At 37.8% G+C, this 25,430-nt stretch overlaps 1 protein-coding gene across 11 annotated transcripts in view; it reads left to right on the top strand.

The window, feature by feature from the left end:
* The window catches only part of MLLT10 (MLLT10 histone lysine methyltransferase DOT1L cofactor), a 246,798-nt gene that overhangs the window by 218,526 nt on the left and 2,842 nt on the right, over positions 1-25,430 (top strand). For 8 of the 11 annotated variants that reach the window (XM_060097691.1, XM_060097695.1, XM_060097690.1 and 5 more), the window contains 8 exons: positions 11,974-12,091; positions 13,436-13,508; positions 16,579-16,733; positions 18,665-18,853; positions 19,460-19,548; positions 19,684-20,045; positions 21,097-21,193; positions 24,850-25,044. In XM_060097691.1, coding sequence (XP_059953674.1) covers positions 11,974-12,091; positions 13,436-13,508; positions 16,579-16,733; positions 18,665-18,853; positions 19,460-19,548; positions 19,684-20,045; positions 21,097-21,193; positions 24,850-25,044 — 1,278 coding nt within the window. Of the gene's footprint in view, positions 1-11,973; positions 12,092-13,435; positions 13,509-16,578; positions 16,734-18,664; positions 18,854-19,459; positions 19,549-19,683; positions 20,046-21,096; positions 21,194-24,733; positions 24,784-24,849; positions 25,045-25,430 lie in introns of those variants that run through there. The other 3 variants (XR_009531819.1, XM_060097692.1, XM_060097696.1) reach the window with 2 other exon arrangements.

Below are 25,430 nucleotides of genomic sequence, written 5' to 3' on the forward strand. Positions count from 1 at the left end.
CTGTATCTTTATTCGTCCTGCCCCTAGGTTCTTCAGAACCATTTTTTTCCCCTTAGATTCCATATATATGTGTTAGCATACGGTATTTGTTTTTCTCTTTCTGACGTACTTCACTCTGTATGACAGACTCTTGGTCCATCCACCTCACTACAGATAACTCAATTTCGTTTCTTTTTATGGCTGAGTAATATTCCGTTGTATATATGTGCCACATCTGCTTTATCCATTCATCTGTTGATGGACACTTAGGTAGCTTCCATGTCCTGGCTATTGTAAATAGAGCTGCGATGAACATTGTGGTACATGACTCTTCTTGAGTTATGGTTTTCTCAGGGTATATGGGATTGCTGGGTCGCACGGTAGTTCTATTTTTAGTTTTTTAAGGAACCTCTATACTGTTCTCTGTAGTGGCTGTATCAATTTACATTCCCACCAACAGTGCAAGAGGGTTCCCTTTTCTCCACACCCTCTCCAGCATTTATTGTTTGTAGATTTTTTGATGATGGTCATTCTGACCAGTGTGAGGTGATACCTCATTGTAGTTTTGATTTGCATTTCTCTGCTGATTAGTGATGTTGAGTATCTTTTCATGTGTTTGTTAGCAATCTGTATATCTTCTTTGGGGAAATGTCTATTTAGGTCTTCTGCCTATTTTTGGATTGGGTAGTTTGTTTTGTTGATATTGAGCTGCATGAGCTGCTTGTATATTTTGGAGATTAATCCTTTGTCAGTTCCTTCATTTGCAAATGAAAGTAAGTTAGATTATAGGGGAGATAAATGAAATAGGGCTTCCTATAGGAATTTATAAAATATCTCAACCTGTATTGACATGAGTGGAAATAATACACATTTTTACATGATATTCATGGGAGAGCACAGAAGAATATGTTGGCACCAACTGATTCTTTTCAATTTCTGAGTTCCTGATTTTGTCCTAATGATGTAAAATAGTAATTTGGGGGGAGCTTTTATTCCCTCTTTTAAAAGTAGGACTTACAAAGTATGAACCATTTTTGGACTTCTGTGGTTTTAAAAATTCCTTTCATAATTTTAAAATCACAGAAATAATATATGAATATCTGTGGTGTAAATTTTTAAAAACCAGTGAAGGAGAATATAGGATTAAGAGTGAATGATTCTTTTAAGTACTTATATGGTGTTCTTTCTTGTGATAAAGAAGGAATATTTATAATATTATAAATAATGGTGACTATGTTGGTGGTTTTGCATTTATTTATCCTTTTCCTTCATTTTAGATCTGGAACTTGATAGGTGACCTAGTCTACAAGAATGCTCTAAGAGCCAGAGTCAAACCAGAGAAATCATAATTATACAAATAGGATAGTAAATGGGCACAACTGCACGCATGCACACACACGCACACACACTCACTCTCCATCCCCAACCCCCATGTTTCCTCAAAGGTAATAATTTAAAATTCCTAAAGTATATATCTTTTTTCTTTATTTGGAATTCTTTATAATTTTATTAGTTTCATTTTACCCAATGCCTCTAATAGTCTCAGAGTTTTAAGAAAATTATGACAAAGACAAATGTCTAATTATAAACAACTAGTTTAGTTGTTTGTAAGTTGCTGTAAACTTCTACTTTATGTATGTGTTCATAATTTCTATTGTACGGGCCTTAGAATATATGTACACTTTTCCAGCATTTTCTGTAAGTTGTACATCAGAGCACAGCATTAAGTTATTTTTAAAGTATGTAATGGTGCAGTGCAAACGATCACCATTATAATTAGATCAAGAATTAGAATAAACAACAGTTCAGCACAGAAAAACAATGGCATGGTTAGTGGTATTGTCTTTGAAAATGAAAGTTAACAGTTTGGTGAACTTCTCAACCTGACTATTTTAGGAGAGTTTTTCTCTAGCTCATTTCACTAGCCTTGGTGAGGTATAGGCATAATGATAGGGGTTTGGGGTTAGAGAGGGTGAAAGGATAGATGAGAAAATGGCTCTTATTAATAGTTTTATCTCTTTTAATTAAGTGTAACCATATGCTGTTGATAGCTTTATATCCTTGGAAAGAGTCTCACATGAACATTTTCAATGTGCATTTTTCTTTGCTTTCTTTCTAAAAGTCTGTTTTAATTACCCTCTGGTTAATTCCAGGCTGAATTAAGCAAAAATCTCATTTCTTCTCATTCATTATGTTTGTGGTTTTGGGGGTTGGCTTTAGGGAGGTGGGTGGGGGAAGTGGTAGTGAAGAGAAATTTATAGCTAGAGGGAAAATTCCACTTAACATATGACTCAGCTGAAGAACAAAGAAATCATAGTTGCAAGTAATCCAGGATTCAGTCCAATTAAAATCTTCACTGTTTATCCTCTTCCCTGTTTCAGTAAGATGGGTCTCTTATAAATATGATCATCCAGTGAGACTCACATGCTGCATGCCAAGACAGCTGCATCTCTGTTTCTGTCCAGCAGTAAACACTTTCTGCCTTCAAGCCGGAGCTTATTTAACCTGGCTTATCTGGTGCTGCTGTAGCAACCATCAGTCTCCAGGCAACTGAGGCAGGTTGACCTCTGAGTTGAACTGAGTGCAGAACTACTTCAGTTTAGCTGCCTTAGACAATAGTTTTGGTGTTGAATGTGCAAAGTGTGAATTTTCTAGGCAATGTGCAAAGGAAGGATACAGAAATATTTAGAATAAATAGAATGTTTAGATAGAACTCCTAAAATTGTGATGCACTTGGTAATTTAATCTTCTTTCCAAAATGACAGAAGTTTATTTCTGTTTAACTTTCGTATAGGCCTTGTATGTTTTCAGATCATGCAATTCAGTGTGTTTAGATAATCACATCCTACCCTTTTATTTAGAGTTTCTTTATAGGTAGTTGATTTAAAAGTGAAGAGAGTAGTGCTATAAGTGTGTAAATTAAAACTATCAATATTTAAAATATAATTATAGAAGCCTTGTTACAATTATTGAGAAAACCATCACACCAGCAAGCAAATGTTTTAAAAAATATAAATCAGAGAATAGAAGTGTTAAATTCGAACGATGTTTTGACTTTCCTCCTTTCCCTCCCAAAAACTTAATGAAAGCAGTAATTTTTAGTGATGGGCTTGGTGCCGGCCGGACAAAAATCCATAGGTCATTCATCTTTCTGGCCTTGGTTTTAAGTAAGATAGACAGGCCTCTTCTTTGGTTTATTTGCTGTCTTAAGGATTGTTCCCAGGCAAGTGGTCAGGGAAGTAAGATCAGGAAGAGCTAATAGAAATTAAAAACTGAAACTAGATTTGTGCCTTTAATGGGGCAAAAAGGAGACACTTGTAAAAATGTGGGGAGACAAAGTCTGATGCTTAGCAGCCCTAATGTGAAAAAAAACTTTAAAAATGTTTGATAACCTAGTTTTATATTGTTTGACGTCAAATCCTTTTGTTTTATTTGATAAACTTGTTTTTAGGGTACTTATTCCTTCACAGATATCAGCAGTATAGTTACAGTTATAGTTCCTTAACGTTATTGGAAGATACAACTGCTGTCCTTGTGATGTTTTAATGATGGGTACTCTGCTCTTGTACCATGGGTAGAGGTATAAATTAGTTTCTATAGGTGTGCCGTTAATGTTTCATTTTGCCTTTCAAATTCCACTGTTTCTTAGTTCCGCATTCGTTCTGTTTTGTCTTCGGAAGCATTCTGGTGCTTTTGTTTGAAGGATGATTGCTTTAATAGAGTTTAAGACAGAATGTAATGAAAATAATTGTATTCTAATATGTCTTGCATTCTGAGTTTTGCTTTTGGATACAGTCTTCATGTAGATAATCATGGTTCCTTGTTTACTCTGTGTTACTATTATAAAAATGATACAGGTTTAAAAGTAATTTAATTGAAGGAACTTCTAAGGTTTATTTATGTGATATTTAGTAAATGCAGATAAATTTAAGTATTTTAAAGGTATAATTTAGTGACTAATGTTTTGCAGATTTCTGTGAGACTTTTACTTCAAGTATCTTAACTTTGGTGTGTGTGTTGGGGAGTTGTCTTAGATATAATCCTGATTTCCTTTCAGATGATGGCTGATAGGGCACTTTGATTCTGTTTGGGAAAATGGTTCAGTTTCCCAGGCCGATTCACCTGTCTTTGGAGGAGCTCTGACTTGATTGGTCAGAACGGAAGTTTCATCTATTTTATTTTATTTTACTTTACTTTATTGTTGTATCCTGCTTTTTAATTAATCTATTTATTTATTTATTTATTTATTTTGGGGCTGCATTGGGTCTTGCTGCACACAGGCTTTCTCTAGTTGTGGCGAGCGGGGGCTACTCTCCGTTGCGGTGCGCGGGCTTCTCATTGCGGTGGCTTCTCTTGTTGTGGAGCACGGGCTCTAGGCACGTGGGCTTCAATAGTTGCGGTATGCGGGCTCAGTAGTTGTGGCACACGGGCTTACTTGCTCCGCAGCATGTGAGATCTTCCTGGACCAGGGCTCGAACCTGTGTCCTCTGCATTGGCCGACGGATTCTTAACTGCTGCACCACCAGGGAAGTCCCTGTTTTAAATAATTACATAATGACTTGTAATTTTAAGGAAGTTCACATTCTGAGTAGAATAAGTTTTTATAAGTGCTTTCTAATGTTACTTACTTTTGGATGATGAAGAGGTTAAGTGACATAGATCATGAGCCTCTGTGTTGAGGGGTATCTCTTTGAAGAAACATTCTTAGGAATTTTACTGTGTCTGTTTGTGTGGCACAATACAAAATAGCAGAAATTTGGGTCCGAAATCCTAGATTCCTGGAGCATTGCTGCTCACTAGTGTGTCTGTGGGTAGGTCTTTTACATTTGTGAATGTTGATTTTTTTTTCATATGTGAAATGGGATACTTTAAATACCTGTTCTACCTGCCGTACAGGTATATTCTGAAGTTCAAGCGAGCATAAGTACTTTGCAGACCATGAATTACTTTGGAATTAATGGTTATTACACCCATTTAGTCATTTCACATACAGCTGTTGACTAAGGTCTTTTCCATTCTTAAATTATTTCAATAGTCTCTTTAGTCCTAGGGACTTAATTTCCACCCCAAAAGGTAGGAGTTATATTGATTAGATATTGACCAATTAAGAAACCTGCTTAGAATTGGTGGTTATTCTGCACAGTTCTGTTGCTCAATCATGAGTGTTCATTGATGGTTTAACTACAATTTAATCCCTCCCACTACTTTATAAACTCAATTGTGGGGCATTTCAGCATTAGCCTAAACAATGGTTTTGAATACGTTAAGCTCCTAACAATTAGGGAGCAGTTTGGGGCATTGAATAAAGTGGAATGATGCAATTGAACCTGACAGCTTTAACAGTCAACCTACTCATGGGACCTGAAAGTTGTTCACACATGGTTTCTTCTCTCATCACATGCTGAGTATTAAAGCCCGATGGTGGTAGCTGACACAGAAATGGGTCTGTTATCAGGATACATTTTAGAGTACGAAGTTAGGATTGAGTTGGAGAATATATGAAACTTTCTGTTGTTCTCCAGTTTTTCCTGAAAACTTTTCTAGTCAAACAAATTGTGTATAAATTGTCATTAAAATATTTGAATCCTTACATTATATTTGCTGTATTGCTATGTTATTATAGAATATATAGATTAAAATATCCTTGCATAATGAGACAGTACCATCTAATTTTTCTTAGGGAAACGTTGTACTCTGAAATATAGCCATGTTAATATCAGAATATAATTGGCAAATTATGTTCTCTGACGAAGTTAATGGAAAAGATGGAAACCATAATAGCTTATGAAAAGAAGTTTTAAATAACAAGGTAAAGTTTGAGTGCTTGCCATCTGCCACGCATTCTTCTCAGCCTTAACTTCTCAGCAGTAACTCAAGTCTCACAGTATTCTTAGGAGGAAGGTACTATTTCTGTCTCCATTTTTACAGTTGGAAATTGAAGACAGAGAGCTTTATTGCCTCACCCAAGGTGAGATGGTTTGTCTTACGGCCGATATAGTGATAACAAAAAGTTTTTTCTTGTAAGAGTATGGATGAAGTAGGAATTTTTAAAAATAATACTGTTTAGTGAGCTGACAGTATTTCAGAAGAACGCATTTTAAAATCATGTGTCAGCGTTGGAGAGTTTGAAGAAGAAGCTACTGTGTTTTAGAGCTTGTTTGAATCATTTGACTTTAATGTTTATTGACAGGTTAATTGTGCATTTAAAAAGTGCTTGCTATGACCTCTTCCTATATGAGTGAAGCATGAAGTTTCATACTCACCTCTAGATGATGCATTGCTATGATACTTTCCAAAGGTGAAATTTTGATAGGTACTGTTCTTTCAAACCTAATTTTTCTTCTTTATACTTTATTTTTCTGCCTTTACCAACATTAGGGAGGAAAAAAAAATCTACCAAAACAATACCCACTTTTAAGTCTGATACTCAGATAATTGAGTAGATTTAGCCTGATTTTTTTCCTCTCCACTACTAACTCCTTTAGAATGAGCCAAGTGCCTAGGAATTTGGTAGACTTACTTCACTCTACAACTAGAACTCTTTCAAAACTTCTCTGTGGTCATAAGGAGACATTTGAAATGTAAGAGGTGAACTATTAATGGGGAAATTCAAGCTGAAATATAATTTTAATCTTGTTAATATTTTAATAGGGTATGTCAATCTACTTAGGAAACACTAAATTTCTCTGATTTATTTTGAGTTTCACTACTGCCTTGGTGTAGGGACTTGCATCTTTCTAGATGCTTAACATAGTAAGTTATTCTAAATTTGCTAAGGGTATTCTTTGACTCAGGTACTAAGCATATTTTGCTTCATCGTGACTTAGATTTACCTCAGTAATTATTCAGTTTCTTTTTACTTTACTTGGCTTTGGGTCCATCTTGTAAAATAATTATTACACTTAATGAGACTTTTACTAGGGTATTAGAATAGATAGAACATCTTGCGTGGAAGTGGTTCCTTCAATTATTAGTCTTGGGGAGGGAAAAAAGAACCTGTCTAAGGTATCATATATTTGGAAGTGAAAGCAGAAGTTTATTAAGGCAGTATGAACTTATAATTTCATAAAATATTTTAATCTTGATCTAAAACCTGTTTTTACATTTTGAGTAGATGACTTCATTTCATCAGGACACTATAAAGCCAAGTAACCAGTTTTTTGGCAGTCATATTCTTTTTTTTTTTTTTAACATCTTTATTGGAGTATAATTGCTTTACAGTGGTGTTGTTAGTTTCTGCTGTATAACAAAGTGAATCAGCTATATGCATACATATCCCCCTATATCCCCTCCCTCTTGTGTCTCCCTCCCACCTTCCCTATCCCACCCCTCTAGGTGGGCACAAAGCACCGAGCTGATCTCCCTCTGCTATGCGGCTGCTTCCCACTAGCTATCTATATTACATTTGGTAGTGTATATATGTCCATGCCGCTCTCTCACTTCGTCCCAGCTTACCCTTCCCCCTCCCCGTGTCCTCAGGTGCATTCTCTACGTCTGTGTCTTTATACCTGTCCTGCCCCTAGGTCCATCAGAACCATTTTTTTTTAGATTCACATATATGTGTTAGCGTACGGGATTTGTTTTTCTCCTTCTGATCCACTTCACTCTGTATGACAGACTCTAGGTCTATCCACCTCACTACAAATAATTTCATTTCTTTTTATGGCTGAGTAATATTCCACTGCATATATGTGCCACATTTTCTTTATCCATTCATCTGTTGATGGACACTTACATATTTTTATTTTGTTTAAGCTTCTTATTTTGAAATAATTTTTGGGTGTATAGAAAAGTTGCAAAACCAGTACAGAGTTTATGTGTGTTGTGGGACCTTCACTCAGCCTCCCCAGTGTTTAACAACTCATACTCTTTATAGTGCCAATAGGCCTGAGAACATATTTGCCCACAGTAGACATTCTCTTTCCCGGGGCAAGACAGAATTGAAATAAGGTATGTGCTTCCCTCCAAACACAATTGCCAGTTTTGTTTTTTTTTTTTAATTGAAGTCTAGTTGATTTACAATGTTGTGTTAATTTCAGGTGTACAGCAAAGTGATTCAGTTATACGTACATATATTTCTTTTTTTTTTCAGATTCTTTTCCCTTATAGGTTATTCCAAAATACTGAGCAGAGTTCCCTGTGCCATACAGTGTGTCCTTGTTGGTTATCTATTTTATATATAGTTGTGTGTATATGTTGATCCCAAACTCCTAAGTTATCCCTCTGCCCGTTCCCCTTTCCTCTTTGGTAACCATAAGCTTGTTTTCCATGTTTGTGGATATATTTCTGTTTGTATATAAGTTCATCTGTATCTCTCTCTCTCTCTCTCTCTCTCTCTCTTTTTTTAAAATTCCACATGTGAGCTATATGATATGATATTTTTCTTTGTCTGGCTTACTTCACTTAGTATGATAATCTCTCAGTGCATCCATGTTGCTGCAAATGGCATTATTTCACTCTTTTTTAAGGCTTAGTAGTAGTCCATTGTATATATGTACCACATCTCCTTTATCCATTCATCTGTCAATGGATATTTAGGTTGTTTCCACGTCTTGGCTAGTGTAAATAGTGCTGCTATGAACATTGCGGTGCATGTATCTTTTCGAACTATGGTTTTCTTGGGATGTATGCCCAGTAGTGGGATTGCTGGATCATATGGTAGCTCTGTTTTTAGTGTTTTGAGGATCCTCCATACTGTTCTCCATAGTGGCTGCACCAATTTACATGCCCACCAGAAGTGTAGGAGGGTTCCTTTTTCTCCACACCGTCTCCAGCAATAACAACTGCCAGTTTTTATACCAGGTCTTCTGAAGCAGACCTATGATACATTAGTAATTTGCTTTCACTGCACTTTAAAAATCCATGTTCAAGGTGTGCTTTGGAGAACCGTGTATATATTGTTTCCCTTATTCCTTGTTCCAGATTCCTTTTATATAAAAGCTTTCAGTGCCCTTTATGCTTCATAACTAGCTTCTTTAGGTTCTCATGGACTTTCATGAATCTTAGTGCTTTCACTTATTAGTAATGAAGGTTTTTGAGTCTACAAAATGCCAGTCATTATGTGTGTACTCTCCTCATAAGTTGTGTGTCTCTTCCCTGCTCTCTCTCTTATCCTTCTTTATTGCTACTAAGTTGAAGAACCTTTTTACTAAAATGTTGGGAGTTTCTTGGTCCTAAGGTGCCTACAGAGTTATCAAGAGTTTCCAGCAGTAACCATTGTAAATATCATTTCAGAAGTGTTGGCCAAGCAGTGTCAGACATTTGTGGAATCTTTGGTAGCTCATGTTACCAGCTTAAAATGATGGTAATGACTTGAGTTTTAATGTGGAGTGCTTTAGATGTTTTCATATACCACAAAACCCTACATGGTAAAATTAGTAATTTATTTTCAGTCTCTCTTGGAAATTTCTTGTTTAGATAAATACAATAATTTTTAAAAGACAGAACTACCAGATAATTTTTAAGCATTCAGAAAATTTGGGAAATTTATCATTCAGGTTAATGAAGAATGTATTTCTAATTTATTATTTTATTATTAATTTTACCTTTTCCTGCCATCTTTATAAAATACATCTTTCCTGCTTTGGAATTATGCTAACGATGATTGATTCTCTTCCTGTTGATAGTCATTATGGAAATCAGTTATGGTGTGCTGCCTTGCGTTTTGATCCGTTAGTGTAGTGGGCGTAGTGTGTGATTCGGAAAGTAAGGTGATTTGGAGACTACATCAAGAAATTTGAAGCTAACAAGGATAAATATAAAGCTCCTGACAGAAGGAAACCTTCCTGAAAGAGAATAGGATCTTTGATTCTTGTCAGGAGACTAAGGCAGCTCATAAAACTGATTATTGGAACTAGAAATGCAGTTCAACTGGTATGATAATAGTTTTGATTCAGCCGGTGGATGAGTGCGCAAACACGAGAGTCAAAGGACCAGGTGCAGGTGCAGAGGCCCCTCCTGTCCGTGTACTCAGAGCACAGCCCCACCGGCAGTCGGGAATGCACTCATTCTTGCTCGTATTTTTCTCTCTCCTCTCTTGCTGTCAGCTGTTACTTCTTGCTGCCAACAAAATGTCTCAAGATATTACTTTTTCTTCCTCTTTCTAATTAATTTTCCACTTCTAATCTGTTATATGCTTAGTTGATCTTTTTAGACTTGTGTCTAGAGTAAGTAAATTGGCTCTGCAAAGAGCATTTTAAGTGTGAGGTGCCCAAGATTTTAAACTGGGTTACTGGTAACATCTGATCTTTCTGTGTGTCTCTTTGGATTTTTCTTGTTCTAAGTTATTTTATAAGTATCCAAGATTCCCAAGTAGTTAACTTCTGGAGAGGTTAAAAAAAAGTCTTCCTGTATTTCCATTTTTGACTCATATTTTTTATATTCTATACATGGTAAGTGTCTAGTGTGATCTTTAGGTTAAAGTGCTGACTTAGCTTTTGCCAAGGGCTAATTGATTGTTAAACAGTACCATATAATCCAAACTACTGACTTTGTATACATATCTTTAATAAGAGGAAAAATGAAGCCCAGAAATTGACCAGTTGAACTTAGACATTACAGTGTGAACTATGAAATATACCCTTTGAAACAATGGAAAGCAAGGACAGGATTCTACATCACGGGGACTATTACTGTGAATTGTAAAGTCCAACTTTTATGCTTAGTAAGTTGGCTAGAGGCCGAATGTTAATGTCAGGGTCTGAGTCTTTCCAGAAACACAGTTTATTCTCTTGTTTATATTTTGCTTGTTGTCACTATTATGTCGTCTTGGTCTCCTTTATGCAGTTAAACATGTCAAAATGTCCCACATCTTTTGTTCTGCTGTTATTCAGCTGCTTTATATTAAAAACGCCTCAGTTCTTTTAAATTGTTTTCCAGAATTTTCTTTTGCAATAACTACACAATGATTTTGTTTTTATGAAAGGTTAAGTTTGATTTCATTCATGAAAAAGAAAAAGAAATCTACTTTGAAATTCGTGGTTCTGTTAAGTCTGAAAAGTATTTCAGGCTAGTAATAGCCTTCTGTGAGTTAACAGTGTTTTGTGTACACGAGATTTGCTTCTAAAATGCCACATTTTTAAGGTTATAATATTCTTGGAAAGTGGGAGAAAGTATTCACATCAAAGAAGGCATTTTTATTACTTTGGATTACGCAAGACTTTGGCTAGCCTCCTTAGCTTCATCTGTTTAAGGGTTCATTTTCGCTTGTTTGGCACAAGTCCCAGTGGAGGCCTTCAGAATTGTGGTTAGCAACATGAATGAATCACAAACTGTGGACTAGCTCTTCAGTTTGTAGAGCTGGCTTACTGCCAAAAAGACAGTGCCTTATATGGGGTCAGGGCAAAGCTGTGATTCGTTGAGCCCTGCATTGTATAGAAAACATACTTGTGATGCCTGTTTGCTTTCTTTTAAAATAAAAACAAAACAAAACAGAAAAAGCAGCAGGCTTCCAAGTCTATCAGAATAGGAAGTAACAAAATAGTGTGCAGGTTTTACTAATGACAGAATTAAGCAATAGAAATATGGCTCTGTGTAGTTAAAATACTAAAGGTAGAAGTTGGACCTTTTGACCTCCTCAGCCCGTCTGTGAGGTAAGAGATTGAAACATTTGTTAGACATCTGTTGTCTCCCTGCCCTTATTTTGTAAATGGTTTAATAAGATTAAATAACTAGTCATATGTTCACATGGTTACCATGCCACTGGTTTTGGTATCGAATAGGTACTTTGAAATTAAAGCATGAATAGTTAACTTTGTGCCAATTCTTTTTCTTTCTCTCTCTCACTTTTTTTTTAAAATTTAGAGTTATGTAACTTTTCAGAAACTGGAATATTGGAATGGTAAAACAACAATGAAATTTGCTCTTCAGAAAGTCAGAAATTTTTGCTTATATTCTTAGGTTGGAGAAAATAGTTGTTACTCGGTCTATTAGGAGGAAAAGTATTAAGATATTTTTAAGGATAATTCATTTGTCTTTGTAATTCTTTTCATTTAGGCAAATACTCTAGCTGGATCTTCTCTTAGTCAGGCATCATCTCATATATATGGCAATAGATTAAATCCAAATTCATCAATGGCAGCTCTTATAGCTCAGTCTGAAAATAATCAAACAGGTAAGATTTCAAGAATGTTTAAACTCTAAAATTCTGTTCCCTTTCCCCAGTGTAATTTTTACCCACTTCAGGTCATTTCATTTGAAAGGTCTAAAGGTGTGGTTCATAAGTAAAATCTAAAGGGTGGGGGGGGATTGTGCCCCTCCCTTTTTAAATCAAAAGAATCACAGTTGGAAGTAAATAGTATGCTGTGCTGCAAAACAGTGATGTGCTCTTTTACTGTCTGAAATGTAAACGTCGAAGCAGAGCCGTCAGCAGGCAGGAATGCTACTGTCTCCTGTGACTTTTGTGATTGATGTGTTCAGTGCTCAGTGCTGTGCAATGAAAGTAACATAACACTGGGCTTTTCTGTGAATAGCCTCAATCTTTATTTGCATAATTCATGAAATTGCATTACACAAACTTGGTAAAAAAAATCCTGTTAGAGAATTTCTACAGTGTTTAGTAATCCTGTGAATTTTTACCAGTTGACATTTTGTAGCCTTTGCCTCTTGTACTGTTTTAATGAGCCACTGGATTTGCTTTGTCTCATTCCATCCTTAAGGATTTGTTGACATGTCCAAGTAGTCATGCCTGTTTGGGGGAAGGGAATGGGTTTAGCAGTTCACCAAGAATGGATCAGTCATGTCTTTACACTTTAAGGGTCAGAGGTTACCTGACTCAGAATAAGGGGAGGACAACCTTAAAGAGGCCAGATAGGATGATTTTATAAGGAGCTAACTGTAGGGGAAATACAAGTTATTTTTCAAGCAGAGATACTCGGTGTTACCTAAGGAATATTTTGAAGAAATTAATTTCTTTTTCCTTTTAAATACAGAATTCTGTATTCCTACTTGTTATTGTCCATTTGGATATTTAGTGTTATGTGAAATGATCCATGTAATAGATACACTTTTAGTAGCTCTATGTAATACATATGCATTTTGTGACTTGTCTTGGAATGCAAAGTGTTAAAATATACAAAGCATAAGGATTTGCTGTGATAAGCATACAGATTAGCTGTCCACAGCTGTGATTCATTACTTTAACCATAGAAATTAAAAGTGGCTGAGGGGAGGGTACTGCAAATGGAAACCACGCTTCTGTGCTGTAAAATTGAAAGGAATGAAAGAACGAACATAATCCATGGCCTTCTCCACCCACAAAAAACGTGTAGGGACAACGCCTTACATGCCACAGTTCAGCAATTCTAAACTAGCAACATACTAGATCTTCTACTTTCATAATAACTGCAAAGATAGTGGTAAAGGTTTTATGTATGTTTTAGAAAAAATCAGGGCCAGAGCTTAAAACCTGTTATCTAGTGAGAGTCACTTTATCAGCTGTGAAATATTTACACTGCAGATCAAGAACTCGGAGACAATAGCCGCAGCCTTGGTGGCAGAGGAAGCTCACCCAGAGGGAGTCTCTCACCAAGGTAAGTGTTATTTGCACTGCAAAGTATCGGCAAAGGAAACATTTCGCGATTTGGAAACTTCTTTAACTCATATCAGCAGAGCATACATTTGTGAGGCTATAAAAGCATTCTATAGATAAGAAGCATGTCTGGACAGTCAAGAAAAATGATTCTCAATTGACTTGAATATTAATTTAAACACATGGCTAGATTTGTAAGCTTTGTAAAAGATGCACCTTTTCTTGGATTTCTAATCAATTTCAGCTCTCTTGTATATTTAGCTCCTGGTATTATTAATGTATTAATTTGGGTAATTCTTTTTGGTTATAAAACAGTCTTAAAGTCTCTTAGGGCTTCCCTGGTGGTGCAGTGGTTAAGAATCTGCCTACCAATGCAGGGGGGACACAGGTTTGATCCCTGGCCCGGGAAGGTCCCACATGCTGCGGAGCAGCTGAGCCCGTGTGCCACAACTACTGAAACCCCTGCGCCTAGAGCCCGTGCTCTGCAACAAGAGAAGCCATTGCAATGAGCAGCCCGTGCACCGCAAAGAAGAGTAGCCCCCGCTCGCTGCAACTAGAGAAAGCCCACACGCAGCAACAAAGACCCAACACAGCCAAAAATAAAAACAAAACAAACAAAAACAAACAAAAAAAGTCTCTTAAAGCTGCAGACTCCAGACTTTCAACTTTGGGTTCCAGTTTTAGCTCTGTTGTGGGCAATGCACTTAACCCTTTAGTCTCTAGTTGCTAATTCAGTAAATGAAGTTTCTTGTGGCTCATCTCTAAAATCCCTCTAGTTCTTAAAATTGTCTGAAGCAAAGTATAGCAAATATGTTACATTGTTCTGTGAAATTATCTTAGATATTATATGAAAGAGTTCAGGTACCATTTATTAATATGTAATATATAAGGTTATTCCTACGAATAGCACATTAGGCTATCTTTTTACTAACTTTATTCCACTCAACTCCTATACCTTTTTCTAGTTTGTTTTCTCTCTGTTCTCTAATTTTGTAAACTGCCTCAAGCATAGTATTAGATTGGGTGAGAATGGAGCAGAAGGAGGAAGAAGCCCATTCAAGAATCCTTTTCAACTGTGGAAATTTTAAAATTCTATTAAAAATAAAATTTTTTCTGCCATGGCTACCATGAATATCACTGTTGTTGTGTTGCTAATATATATGGGAATGTCTGTTAAGGAGCATCTTTAACGTTAGAGAGATTAGTCCAGTAACCTCTAATTTTGCTATTTTCTATTGCTGCATCAGTAGTGCCTTTTTTCTAATCCCTGAGTGAACTAAAGGTAGTATTGTTTTTCCTAATTGAACTCTGCAGAAAATTAAATATTCTTCTTTTGAAACTAGGAATCTGAAGTACAATTGTAACATCATCTGACCAATCTATAATTTATGCTGTGTTACTTCTGTACTGTTTTATTCTTTTTTTTTCAAAGAAGAAAGTTAATGGATTTTTTTGCTCATATGTTTAGTGGAGGAAGCATCTCTGTGTTCTCCTTTTATTTATTTATTTTTTTAAATTAATTAATTTATTGTTGGCTGCGTTGGGTCTTCGTTGCTGTGCGCAGGCTTTCTCTAGTTGTGGTAAGCGGGGGCTACTCTTCTTTGCAGTGCATGGGCTTATCATTGCGGCGGCTTCTCTTGTTGCGGAGCACGGGCTCTAGGCGCGCGGGCTTCAGTAGTTGCGGCGCGTGGGCTCCAGTAGTTGCGGCGCGTGGGCTCAGTTGCTCTGTGGTATGTGGGATCTTCCTGGACCAGGGCTCAAACCCATGTCCCCTGCATTTGGCAGGTGAATTCTTAACCACTGCGCCACCAGAGAAGTCCCTGTGTTCTCCTTTTAAACTTAAAATATCATGCAAGCTACCTAGAAATTATTCAGGATTCCTTACTGCATTGTGCAGTTCTTCGTGTTTCATTAGCCAAATGGTATTTAACACAACAAAACGGCACTAAATTACTTTAGCACATATTTCCAGCTGTATATTATTCTTTAAAAATCAGCCTGAAATATAATGGCCTAAATTATCCTGGCAATAATATACTATTTGGAAAGGGCTGGGCAGCTGTATGTAGCATGTGATGTTTACATGTGGAATAAAAAGCCTCATTTGTTTAACTTCTAATTTAAAGAGATTTTTGTAGAGATGCATATCAGGGATGCAGCCGAGCACTCTCAGGCTGTGGGAAGACCTGAGCTGTAGCCCAGCTCTGTCACTTACTAGCGGCGTGTCTTTGGACAAGTCACTAAAGCCCCATCTTGTTTCCTCAGATAGAAATGGAGCCAGTAAGGCAGGTTTTGACTTCTCACTAGGTGGTTGTGAAGTTAACTAGGTGGAAACACTTCAGAAACTCTAAAGCCCTTTACTAATTTATTATATTTTTATGGAGGCTGGAGACCAGAAATGGCCACATTTACTTATTTAAAACAAAAAGTGGATGAGAGAACATAGCATGTTCATCTTAATATAAGTGGTACTTGTTTTGGAAGAGGTGATTAAGTTGTTATCATTTGAAGTACAGATCTAAGACGTTTTAGAACGTCTTTGTATAAGGGGCTCAAATAAAAATGGCTCTGGTCTGGATAATGTTCTCTAATTCTGAAAATACTTGAAACTAAGTATTTTTGAATTTATAACAAAATACTCCTTCAAGATTGTTTAAAAATTCTTTTTACTGATATTTGAGATTTTGTGGTTATGAATTAAAATGCTCTCTACTTTATTATAATCGTACAGTGTAAGTCTTTTCTAGTCCTATCTTTCTCCCTTTTGTCTTATAAAGTTGCATCAAGTTCTTTTACAGCCTATTCCAGAGATTATTAGTGGTGTGTTTATATTTTCTAGTGGTTTTTAATTATCGAGCATGGCCAGCTGTTCCCTTGACTTTTACCATTTGGGGAGGAAGGATGGTAATTACTAAATTTTAGGGTAGGTTATGGTTTTATCGTTCTAACATAGGCAGCCTGGTGTTAGAAAACTTGTACAGGAGAAGGCTCAGCCTAAGGTGAGAAATGTGAATGTGCTTCCTTCAAAGGGTCCTTCTTCTGTTTAACCTGAGGATTAATGTTTCCAACAGGTCCCCTGTAAGTAGCTTACAGATCCGCTATGATCAACCAGGCAACAGCAGTTTGGAAAACCTGCCACCGGTAGCAGCCAGCATAGAGCAGCTTCTGGAGAGGCAGTGGAGTGAAGGACAGCAGTTTCTACTAGAACAGGGCACTCCTAGTGACAGTAAGTATTGTCTTCTTGTCTTGAAAGAAAGGTCAGTAGATGGATGGGTGGACGGATGCACAGAGAGGTGGATAGATGTTGAAGTCACACCATCGAGAACAGCATTGAAATTGTGATACATCTTACATAATATGGTGAGAAAGTGTAATGTAGTGGCTCAGTAGAACAAATGCTGCAGGTTTACTGCTTGGACTTGAATTTTGTTTTTACCTGTTACTAACAGTGTGATCTTAGGCAAGTTCCTTAATGTCATTGTGCTTTTAGATTTCCATTTGTAGAATGGGAATAATAATGTACTTATATATCATAGTATTGTTTTGAGGGTTAAATGACATAGAATATATGAAGAACGTTGCCTGGCTCATGGAATTCACTGGTTTTTGTTACTTTTTATAATTATTAAAATATTGGTACATTGTTTCTCCATTGTACTTTGTTCTAATCAATTTTTAAGTTTTACTAAAATACAAGTTATAGCTCTTTTAGCTTAGTTGTTTGAATCAAACTTGCTCACCTTTGGAGAATTTATTTTAAAAAATGTGTATAGTTAAGTATGGCCAACTCTCTTGATTTTACAATTTGGGTGAGAAAGGAGAATAATTACTAAATTATATATATAACTTATATATATTATCTATATCATTTACTTGCTAAATTATGTAATATATATTACATATATATATTTAGTATCTTTACAATTTTAACTATTAAGGAGAGCCATGGGTGAAAAATGTCAAACACAAAAACTGTTACTACAGATACTGTTAACTAGAGAAGTGGCCTAATGTTAAGGATATATGTATCTGGGGGAAATAATAGGTGTTTTGGTTTGGTTTTTATAATCATTTTGGGGGGGGAGGTATAAGCTTTTGCTGCTTTATTTTTTTAAAACAAAACAAAATATTTTGCTTATTGTTACGCACGTGCCATAAATTGGTATTTTTATGAATGGCGCTCTGACAAAAAATGCTAATTGTGAGGAAATTCATGCCGGGATAATCCTTTGAACATGATAGCTGGAGGACAGGTTTAGCTTAGTCTTACTGCATCTCATTTGGGTATACTAAGGGTTTATTTGTGGGATCTTGAAGAGGAGGGATAAAAGTTAAATCCTTGGGAAATGACCGTATGTGTCTGTACCAGTAGAATTGTGTGTTTTCAAGGCCCTGAGGCCTTTGTTAAACAAATACAACTTTTTAATACATAGAACTTTTAAAGTGTCCATCACCGCAGCGTCACACGGGCCTCTCTCTCTGCTGTGTCGAGAGGTCTGAGAGCTGTGGCCGGAACGGAAACGGTATTTGAGGTGGTGAGGCAGGACAGACGCTGAGCCTGTGTGCAGATGACGCGCCTTCCCTCGGAGCCGGGAGTGGGGCTGCGGTGCACACACACTGCCCTCTGCTGGGCGAGTGTGGATCCACAGGCCTAGCGGCTGGGCTTCCTAGTCCTGTGTCAGGTGGCTTGCTTAACTCAACCAAGCAGCAAACAAATACTTGTGCTCTTTATTTGTGGCGAAGGATATTGGTGTGATTCTTTGCCCTTTGAAATATGATTTTAATGAAAAATCATGGCGAGCACTTTGAATTTTTAATTAGGTTTTTATTTTGATGAAAATAAAGTGTTCTCATGATTCTTCTTTGAGAATGGAAATTACCTGAACTAGGTTGGGTTTTTTTGGTATGTGGCGACAAAGCTTCCACATGGTATATCTAGGAACAGTATCCCTTTATGCTTACATAGGTACAAACATATTATGGTATATTTATATCTACATATAAATTTAGGAATAGAACCTAGTCACTTAGAAATGCTTTATAGAATTTCTGCTTTTCTATTTTAATTTATTTCTAAAGTTATTGACACTTAAGTCCATAAAATACCTAGTCCTGTGTATGAAATTCTTTATTAAAAACCATTCAAATGTCTGCTAGTTTTAGGAATGCTGAAGTCATTACACCAACTTCAAGTAGAAAATCGAAGATTAGAGGAACAGATTAAAAACTTGACTGCCAAAAAGGAACGCCTTCAATTATTGAATGCACAGCTCTCAGTGCCTTTTCCAACAATAACAACAAATCCCAGCCCGTCGCATCAAATGCATGCATTTTCAGCACAGAATGGTAAGTATGACTTTATTGTGGAGCTAAGGAAAGCAGGATGGACTTCCATTGTCTTTTTCATAATAACTGAATAATGACTGGTCACCAGTTATATGCAGATGTAGAAAAGGAATGATAAATTATTTTCTACGAGGGTAAAGAATCCTGTTCATGTAGAGAACAAACGTATGGACACCAAGGGGGGAAAGTGGTGGTGGGGGCGGGTGGGGGGATGAATTGGGAGATTGGGATTGACGTATATACACTAATATGTATAAAATAGATAACTAATAAGAACCTGCTGTATAAAAAAATAAAAAATAAAGTTCAAAAATTTAAAAAAAAAGAATCCTGTTCAGTGTTCAATTTGAATTTGCTCCAACTTCTTTAGTACAGAATTTAATGGTAAAACTTAAATATGTAACGATCTCTTCATTGATTTAAAGCCATGATATTCAATAGAGATAAAGATTTTTTTTTCATTCAGATTGGTCTTAAGAATACCAAGGCTTAATATTTAAGTGTTTTTAATGCGGGCTTCAGGGTAAGCTTTTTCAGACAAGCCTTTAATCTTACACATAATGTAATTTAACAGGTAAATAGGTTTCTTTGTCTTTTTTAATCTAGCTCCTACTACTGATTCCTTGAACAGCAGTAAGAGCCCTCATCTAGGAAACAGCTTTCTACCTGATAATTCTCTTCCTGTATTAAATCAGGTAATTTGGGTGTGGTTAGTTTCATCTGTGTGTTTCACTTATGAACAGTAGTATATCACATTAGATGGTTTAAAATTATTTTAAACAGTTTTGCTGTATTGTTTACAACTTAGTTTCTATTCTTTCTTACGTTAGGACTTAACCTCCAGTGGACAAAGCACCAGCAGCTCATCGGCTCTTTCTACTCCACCTCCTGCTGGGCAGAGTCCAGCTCAGCAGGGCTCAGGCCTTAGTGGAGTTCAGCAGGTCAATGGTGTGACAGTGGGAGCACTGGCTAGTGGAATGCAGACTGTACCATCCACCATTCCTGCCGTGCCTGGAGTGGGTGGAATAATTGGAGCTTTGCCAGGTAACCAACTGGCAATTAATGGCATTGTAGGAGCTTTAAATGGGGTTATTCAGACCCCTGTCACAATATCCCAGAACCCTACCCCCCTCACCCACACAACTGTACCACCTAATGCAGCACATCCAATGCCAACTACACTGACTAACAGGTAAGAAACTTACTTCAATACCTTTTGGGTTTTTTAGTGTAACATGGTACCAGTGCTGTCCATACTTTAGATTGGGATTTTTAAATGTGTTCCTTGTTAGAAGTACTCTAAGAAATTAAAAGCCACCAAAACTTAATATATTATACCAAGAGCCATTTATTTTTGACACTTAAGTAATTCAGGTTAAAACAAAATTAAATCACCTTTCGTAACAAAGCATTAGGTATATTCTATACTGAAAATTTCAGTTTTGATCTGTGATGTGTGTTTTAAATGCTAATTTTTCTTATCCCCATGTATATTGCCTTCATGGGTCATAAATCCTGAAGAAAAGTAATATTATAATGAAGATCACATATGAATGTTGGTTTCTTAAAATTCAGCTATGTAATTTTGTTAGCTTTGTTGTCAAAGATTTTGATATAAGATGAAGGTCAAATATTTATCTTGAATTTCCAGGGAGTGAGACTCGCTGTTTCACTGTAGTGGAATTTCATTTGAATGGCAAAGCCATGTTGTTATTGCACATACTTTTGAGGAATAAATCATTTTCAATGTATTTGCAATGGATAGTAGTAAACTATTTCTTCTGGCTCTCTTTTCATTGGTGCTTAATTTTACCAACCATTGGGACTGTAAAAAAAAGTTTAGGTCAAATCAATTAGTAGTATGTTTGGATTCTTCCTTTGTTTTAAATATGTGTCACTTAGTGTGGGTTAAATTATCCTTGAATGATTAAAAATAAAGTATTACATGTTCTGTTATAAACACACGTAAATTTTTATTCCATAAAACAACTGACTGCCTGCTTGGTTTACAGTATAAAGGGAAACAAAACATTTACTGACAATGTGAATTCTTGTTTACCTGTATATGTGCAGAGAGAGAGAAAGAGAGATAAAAGAAATTTGTACATCATTGTTTTCAAAAAGTATTATGGTTAGAAACTTGTTAAGTTATTAAACATCAACTTGAAACAGTTGTTCATTTTACATTAAAAAAACCGTTAAAAGGTGTACAGTAGAAAGTAAGAGTTTTCATCGTTTTTCAGTGCCTCAGGACTAGGATTACTTTCTGACCAGCAAAGACAAATATTTCTTCATCAACAGCAATTCCAGCAGTTGTTAAATTCGCAACAGCTCACACCAGTAAGTTCTTCCTTTTGATAATACTTGATCTTTATTAGGAGCAAGTGATCCAAGCTATAATAACTATTCAGCATAGGTATAGATTGCCCACTTTGTGAAATGACATTGTGGTGTAGTCTGTGATACCTGCAGTGACATTATATTGATTCATCGACAAATACTAGAACGTGGTCTATGCAACTCTGGTAGACTCTGTATTTTCACGGAGACTTGTATTTTCATGGAGCTTCATTATGATAGGGGTGATGGACGATAAATATATACACACTTTTTGGTAGTGATGAGTACTGGGAAGGAATATGAAGCAGGATAAGGATTGGATAACAGTCGGATGAGAGCCATCTTAGATAGGATGGTCCAGCCTCTGAGTAGGTGACTTTTGAGCACACACCTGAATAAAAGTTGAAGGAGCATGACTTTCTGACATGGGGGGGGTTGCGGTGGAAGAGAACATTCACTCAAGGTGGAGGGACCAGGGCCTGTGAGCTGTGTGACTGGACTGGTGTGGAGGAGAGCAGTCAGACGGGTGGGTGTGGGCTGCAAGCTTGTGGGCTGCCTTGTTTGGCTCTCCATGGCATGGAATTTAGATTTACCTTAAGTGTGATGGAAAGCCATCGGTGATATTTTTTTTTAAAAAACCTTTCTTTGTGGAAATACACATTCAAGTGTACCAGAAGTAGAGAGTATGGTATACCGATTGCCTAGCTTTAATAATTATCCCAGTTAAAAAACTCTTTTTTCGTATATCCTCATTTTTCCTTTCAGAATTTTAAAGAATTAATTGTAGGGTTTTTGTTTGTTTGTTATTTGTTTTGGCCACGTAGCATGGCATGCAGGATCTTAGTTCCCTGACCAGGGATCGAACCCGCGCCACCCGCAGTGGAAGCTCGAAGTCTTAACCACTGGACTGCCAAGGAAGTCCTGTAATTGTCGGGCTTTGAACACAATAGTGACATGACATACAGTGATGTTTAGATTCACGGGATTCGCTGAAGTCAGTAGGGAATGAAATCTAATGTCTCAGGACTGAGCCCTGGGCACCCTGGAGGAGGAGAGTAATCTAGTCAAGGGTCTAGGGAAAAAGTGGCCAGTGGGTTAGCACAGAGAGTGGTGGCCTAGTTCCATGTGAAGAAACATTTCAAGAAAGGGAGGACTCAGCTGTGTAGAATGCTTCTGGTGAGACAAGTAAGAACTGCCCATTGGATTTGGGTGTCTAGAACTTTTTGAGAACGTGGTTTTGCTGAGAAGTGAAAAGCTTCACTGAGTGGTTGGAAAGAAAATAGGAGAGGAAGCGAAGATGGGGTACAGGCAACTCAAGATGTTTTACTGTAAAGAGCAGAGAAATGAATCGGCAGCTAGCATTAGAAAGACGTGGTCTAAGGGGGGTAGTTTCTAATCATTTTGAAAATGACAGCATATGTGTATGTTGATGGGGAATTTTCTGGTGCAGAGAGAGGAGGGATAACGCCAGGGCAGCAGAGCTCTTCAGGAGAGAGCAGCTTCCCCTGTGATAAGAGGGAGGCAGAGAGGCTGTCGGTGGGTGGGTTTTATGACAGGAGGTTGAGGAAACCCACTTCTAATGTTTGTAGTTTTTAAATGGGAATTATAAGTAAAGTCATCAGCTGAGGGGGATAGAGATATTGTAGTTAGAGGAGGGAAAGAAGGTGTGGAACAGATATCTTGGAGGAGGGGAGAGAACTAAGGCAGATGTGGGAGGGTGTGTCTAGCACACCTCACTGCTAGGAGAACACCCATTTAATTAACTTCGGGGTTTCAGCCTTTGTAACTTCTTTCTAAAATACATCTACCTACCTACTTTCTTGCTTTAGTCAAAAATGTATTGAAAATGTCTGTTTTACAATTCTGGATCATTGTCACCGTCACTGTTCTAACAGTGGTATAAGGACAGAGTCTATATAAATTCTTAAACGCTTACACTAAAATGTAATCTTGTTTTCTTATCTCTTGCCTCATCTTAATATGAAGTTCTGGAATTCAGTTTATTTGGGGTTCTTCCTGTTAATCCAGATTTTACTCTTAATAACAGCACATTTAGGTGTCTTGTTTCTGGAACGTGGTTGATCAAGGAATTTTTAGCACAAATTATTACCCAGAGACCATGAAGACTGAGTGGATTAGACTTGACGTTTCCTTTGCAGCCAAGGTTGTGGCGTGAGGTTTGTTTATTTACAAGCATCAAACTTCACGTACGTAGTCAGGAATGGTACTGTGAGGCACCTCCCTCCTCAAGGAAAACTCTTGCTCGACCTCCTCCTGACCCTCCTCCCGACCAGCTGCTGCCCCATGCTCAGCCCTGTCCGTTTCTGCCTGGCATCTTCCCTGACCTGGTAATGGCTTCTGCCCACTGGAAGCACTTTCTTCCCTTAGCTCCCAGGATACCACATTATCTTGGTTTTCTTCCTGCCTAACTGGTTCTTCCTTTTTAGCTTCCTTTTCTGGGTCCTGCTCTTCTCCTCAGCCCCACTCGTTTCAGAGCATCCTAGAATTCAGGATCTCCTCCAGCCGCAGAGCTTTAAATACTGTCTGTGCTGATACCGACGTCTCCAGCCCGGGCCGCTCTCTGGAATTTCAAGCTCCCATATCCACTGCTTACTTAGTTGCCACCACTTGGCTCTCTTAATAAATGGTGCGGGCATAATGTGTCCAAACGGAACTGCTGACCCTCCAAATGGCTGCGCCACCTCAGCTGATGCACCTCCATCCTTCCAGCTGCTCAAGCCGTTATTCCTTCACCCCTCTCTTTTTCTGACACCTCACATTGAATCCATCAAGAATCCTAGGTCAGGTTGTGTCGCTCCTCTGTTCAGAGCCTTCCTTTGCCTTCCCGCGTTACTTTGAGAAAAACCAGAGCTCTCGGCCGACACTCCAGGCCCTTGTCCTTCTCTGGCCCCCTTCCTGCTCACTGCTCTCCGGCCCAGTCTCCTTGCTCGTCCTGGGTGTGCCATGGGGCCCCTCGGCACTGGCTAGCACTCTCTCTGCCTGGAACCCCCCCACCCGCCATATCCGCGTAGAGAATTCCCTCGTCTCCTCGTGTCTGTGTCCAAGTGAGAACCACCCTGACCCCCACCCCCGCTGTCCTCTCTCTTACACTCCTGTTCCCCGCAACCCTGGGCAGTAATCATTTCCTAACATTTCTTCACCCCAGAACAGTGCCTGGCACATCATAGTAAGCGCTCAGGGGTGCTTGCTGGAAGGCATGGTCTCATAACCGCATCAAGAAAGCACTCTTTCTGTTGGCATGAATGAGAACTTTAAAAGTTATTTTAAGTTCCCAGAATTATGGGAGGGGTTTCACCATGCAGTGCATTCTAAAGCCAAACGCAGGTCACGTGGCTGCTCTGAGTTGCCGTTCTCCTTGATTGTCATGGGCAACCTCATATGAATAGGGTTCCCCTACGTTTGTTTGCCCCATTTTGAAAATAAAGCCATTCCCTGATGATACTTACATTTTACAGTAGATGGTTATTATCTAGTGCAGTGTGTTCTTCCAGATGAGACTCTTGTTGTCTTTCTTAGTAGTATGACTTTGCTGTCACTTGAATACCTAATATCAGAGCAAAGAAGAGAGAAAGCAGGCTGTCCTGACTGCCGGGTCTGCACTGGGACTCACCCTCTCCTGCATGTTCTTAACTAAGGAGCAGCACCAGGCCCTTCTGTATCAGCTGGTGCAGCAGCACCACCAGCCTGATCTCCAGCAGCTGCAGATCCCGGCACCCACGCAGATGCCCATCAACAACCTGCTCGCAGGCACGCAGGCGCCTCCGCTTCATCCAGCCACCACCAACCCGTTCCTCACCATCCATGGCGATAATGCAAGTCAGAAGGTAACAGTAAGTGTCTGTGCTTTGTTAGAGCTAGTAAAATACCAAAACAAATTTTACTGATTAATCAGAGATGACTGTCCAGCCCCTCTCTTCCTCCCCACCCCCCTTAAAATATATTATCCCCCTGATAATGTCTTCTTAAAACCAGTTGTTTCAGCACCTGGATATTGTAAACAGAAAGGACCTAAGCCAATTTATGTATCCTCTAAGTATATCAGTTTGAATTTGCACGTAAGGTTGGAAGACTGTTTTATAATTCAGCAATTTTTCAAAATGAAAATGTGTTTTAGTATGGTAAGTGGTATTGGACAGTCCAATCAGAAGATAGTAGTTGGTGTTTTGAGAATCTTTGTTTGACTAATATTTTTAATTATAGAAATAGTCTAGATAAT

Source organism: Mesoplodon densirostris, chromosome 4 (genome assembly GCF_025265405.1).
Source record: "Mesoplodon densirostris isolate mMesDen1 chromosome 4, mMesDen1 primary haplotype, whole genome shotgun sequence".
Taxonomy (NCBI): domain Eukaryota; kingdom Metazoa; phylum Chordata; class Mammalia; order Artiodactyla; family Ziphiidae; genus Mesoplodon; species Mesoplodon densirostris.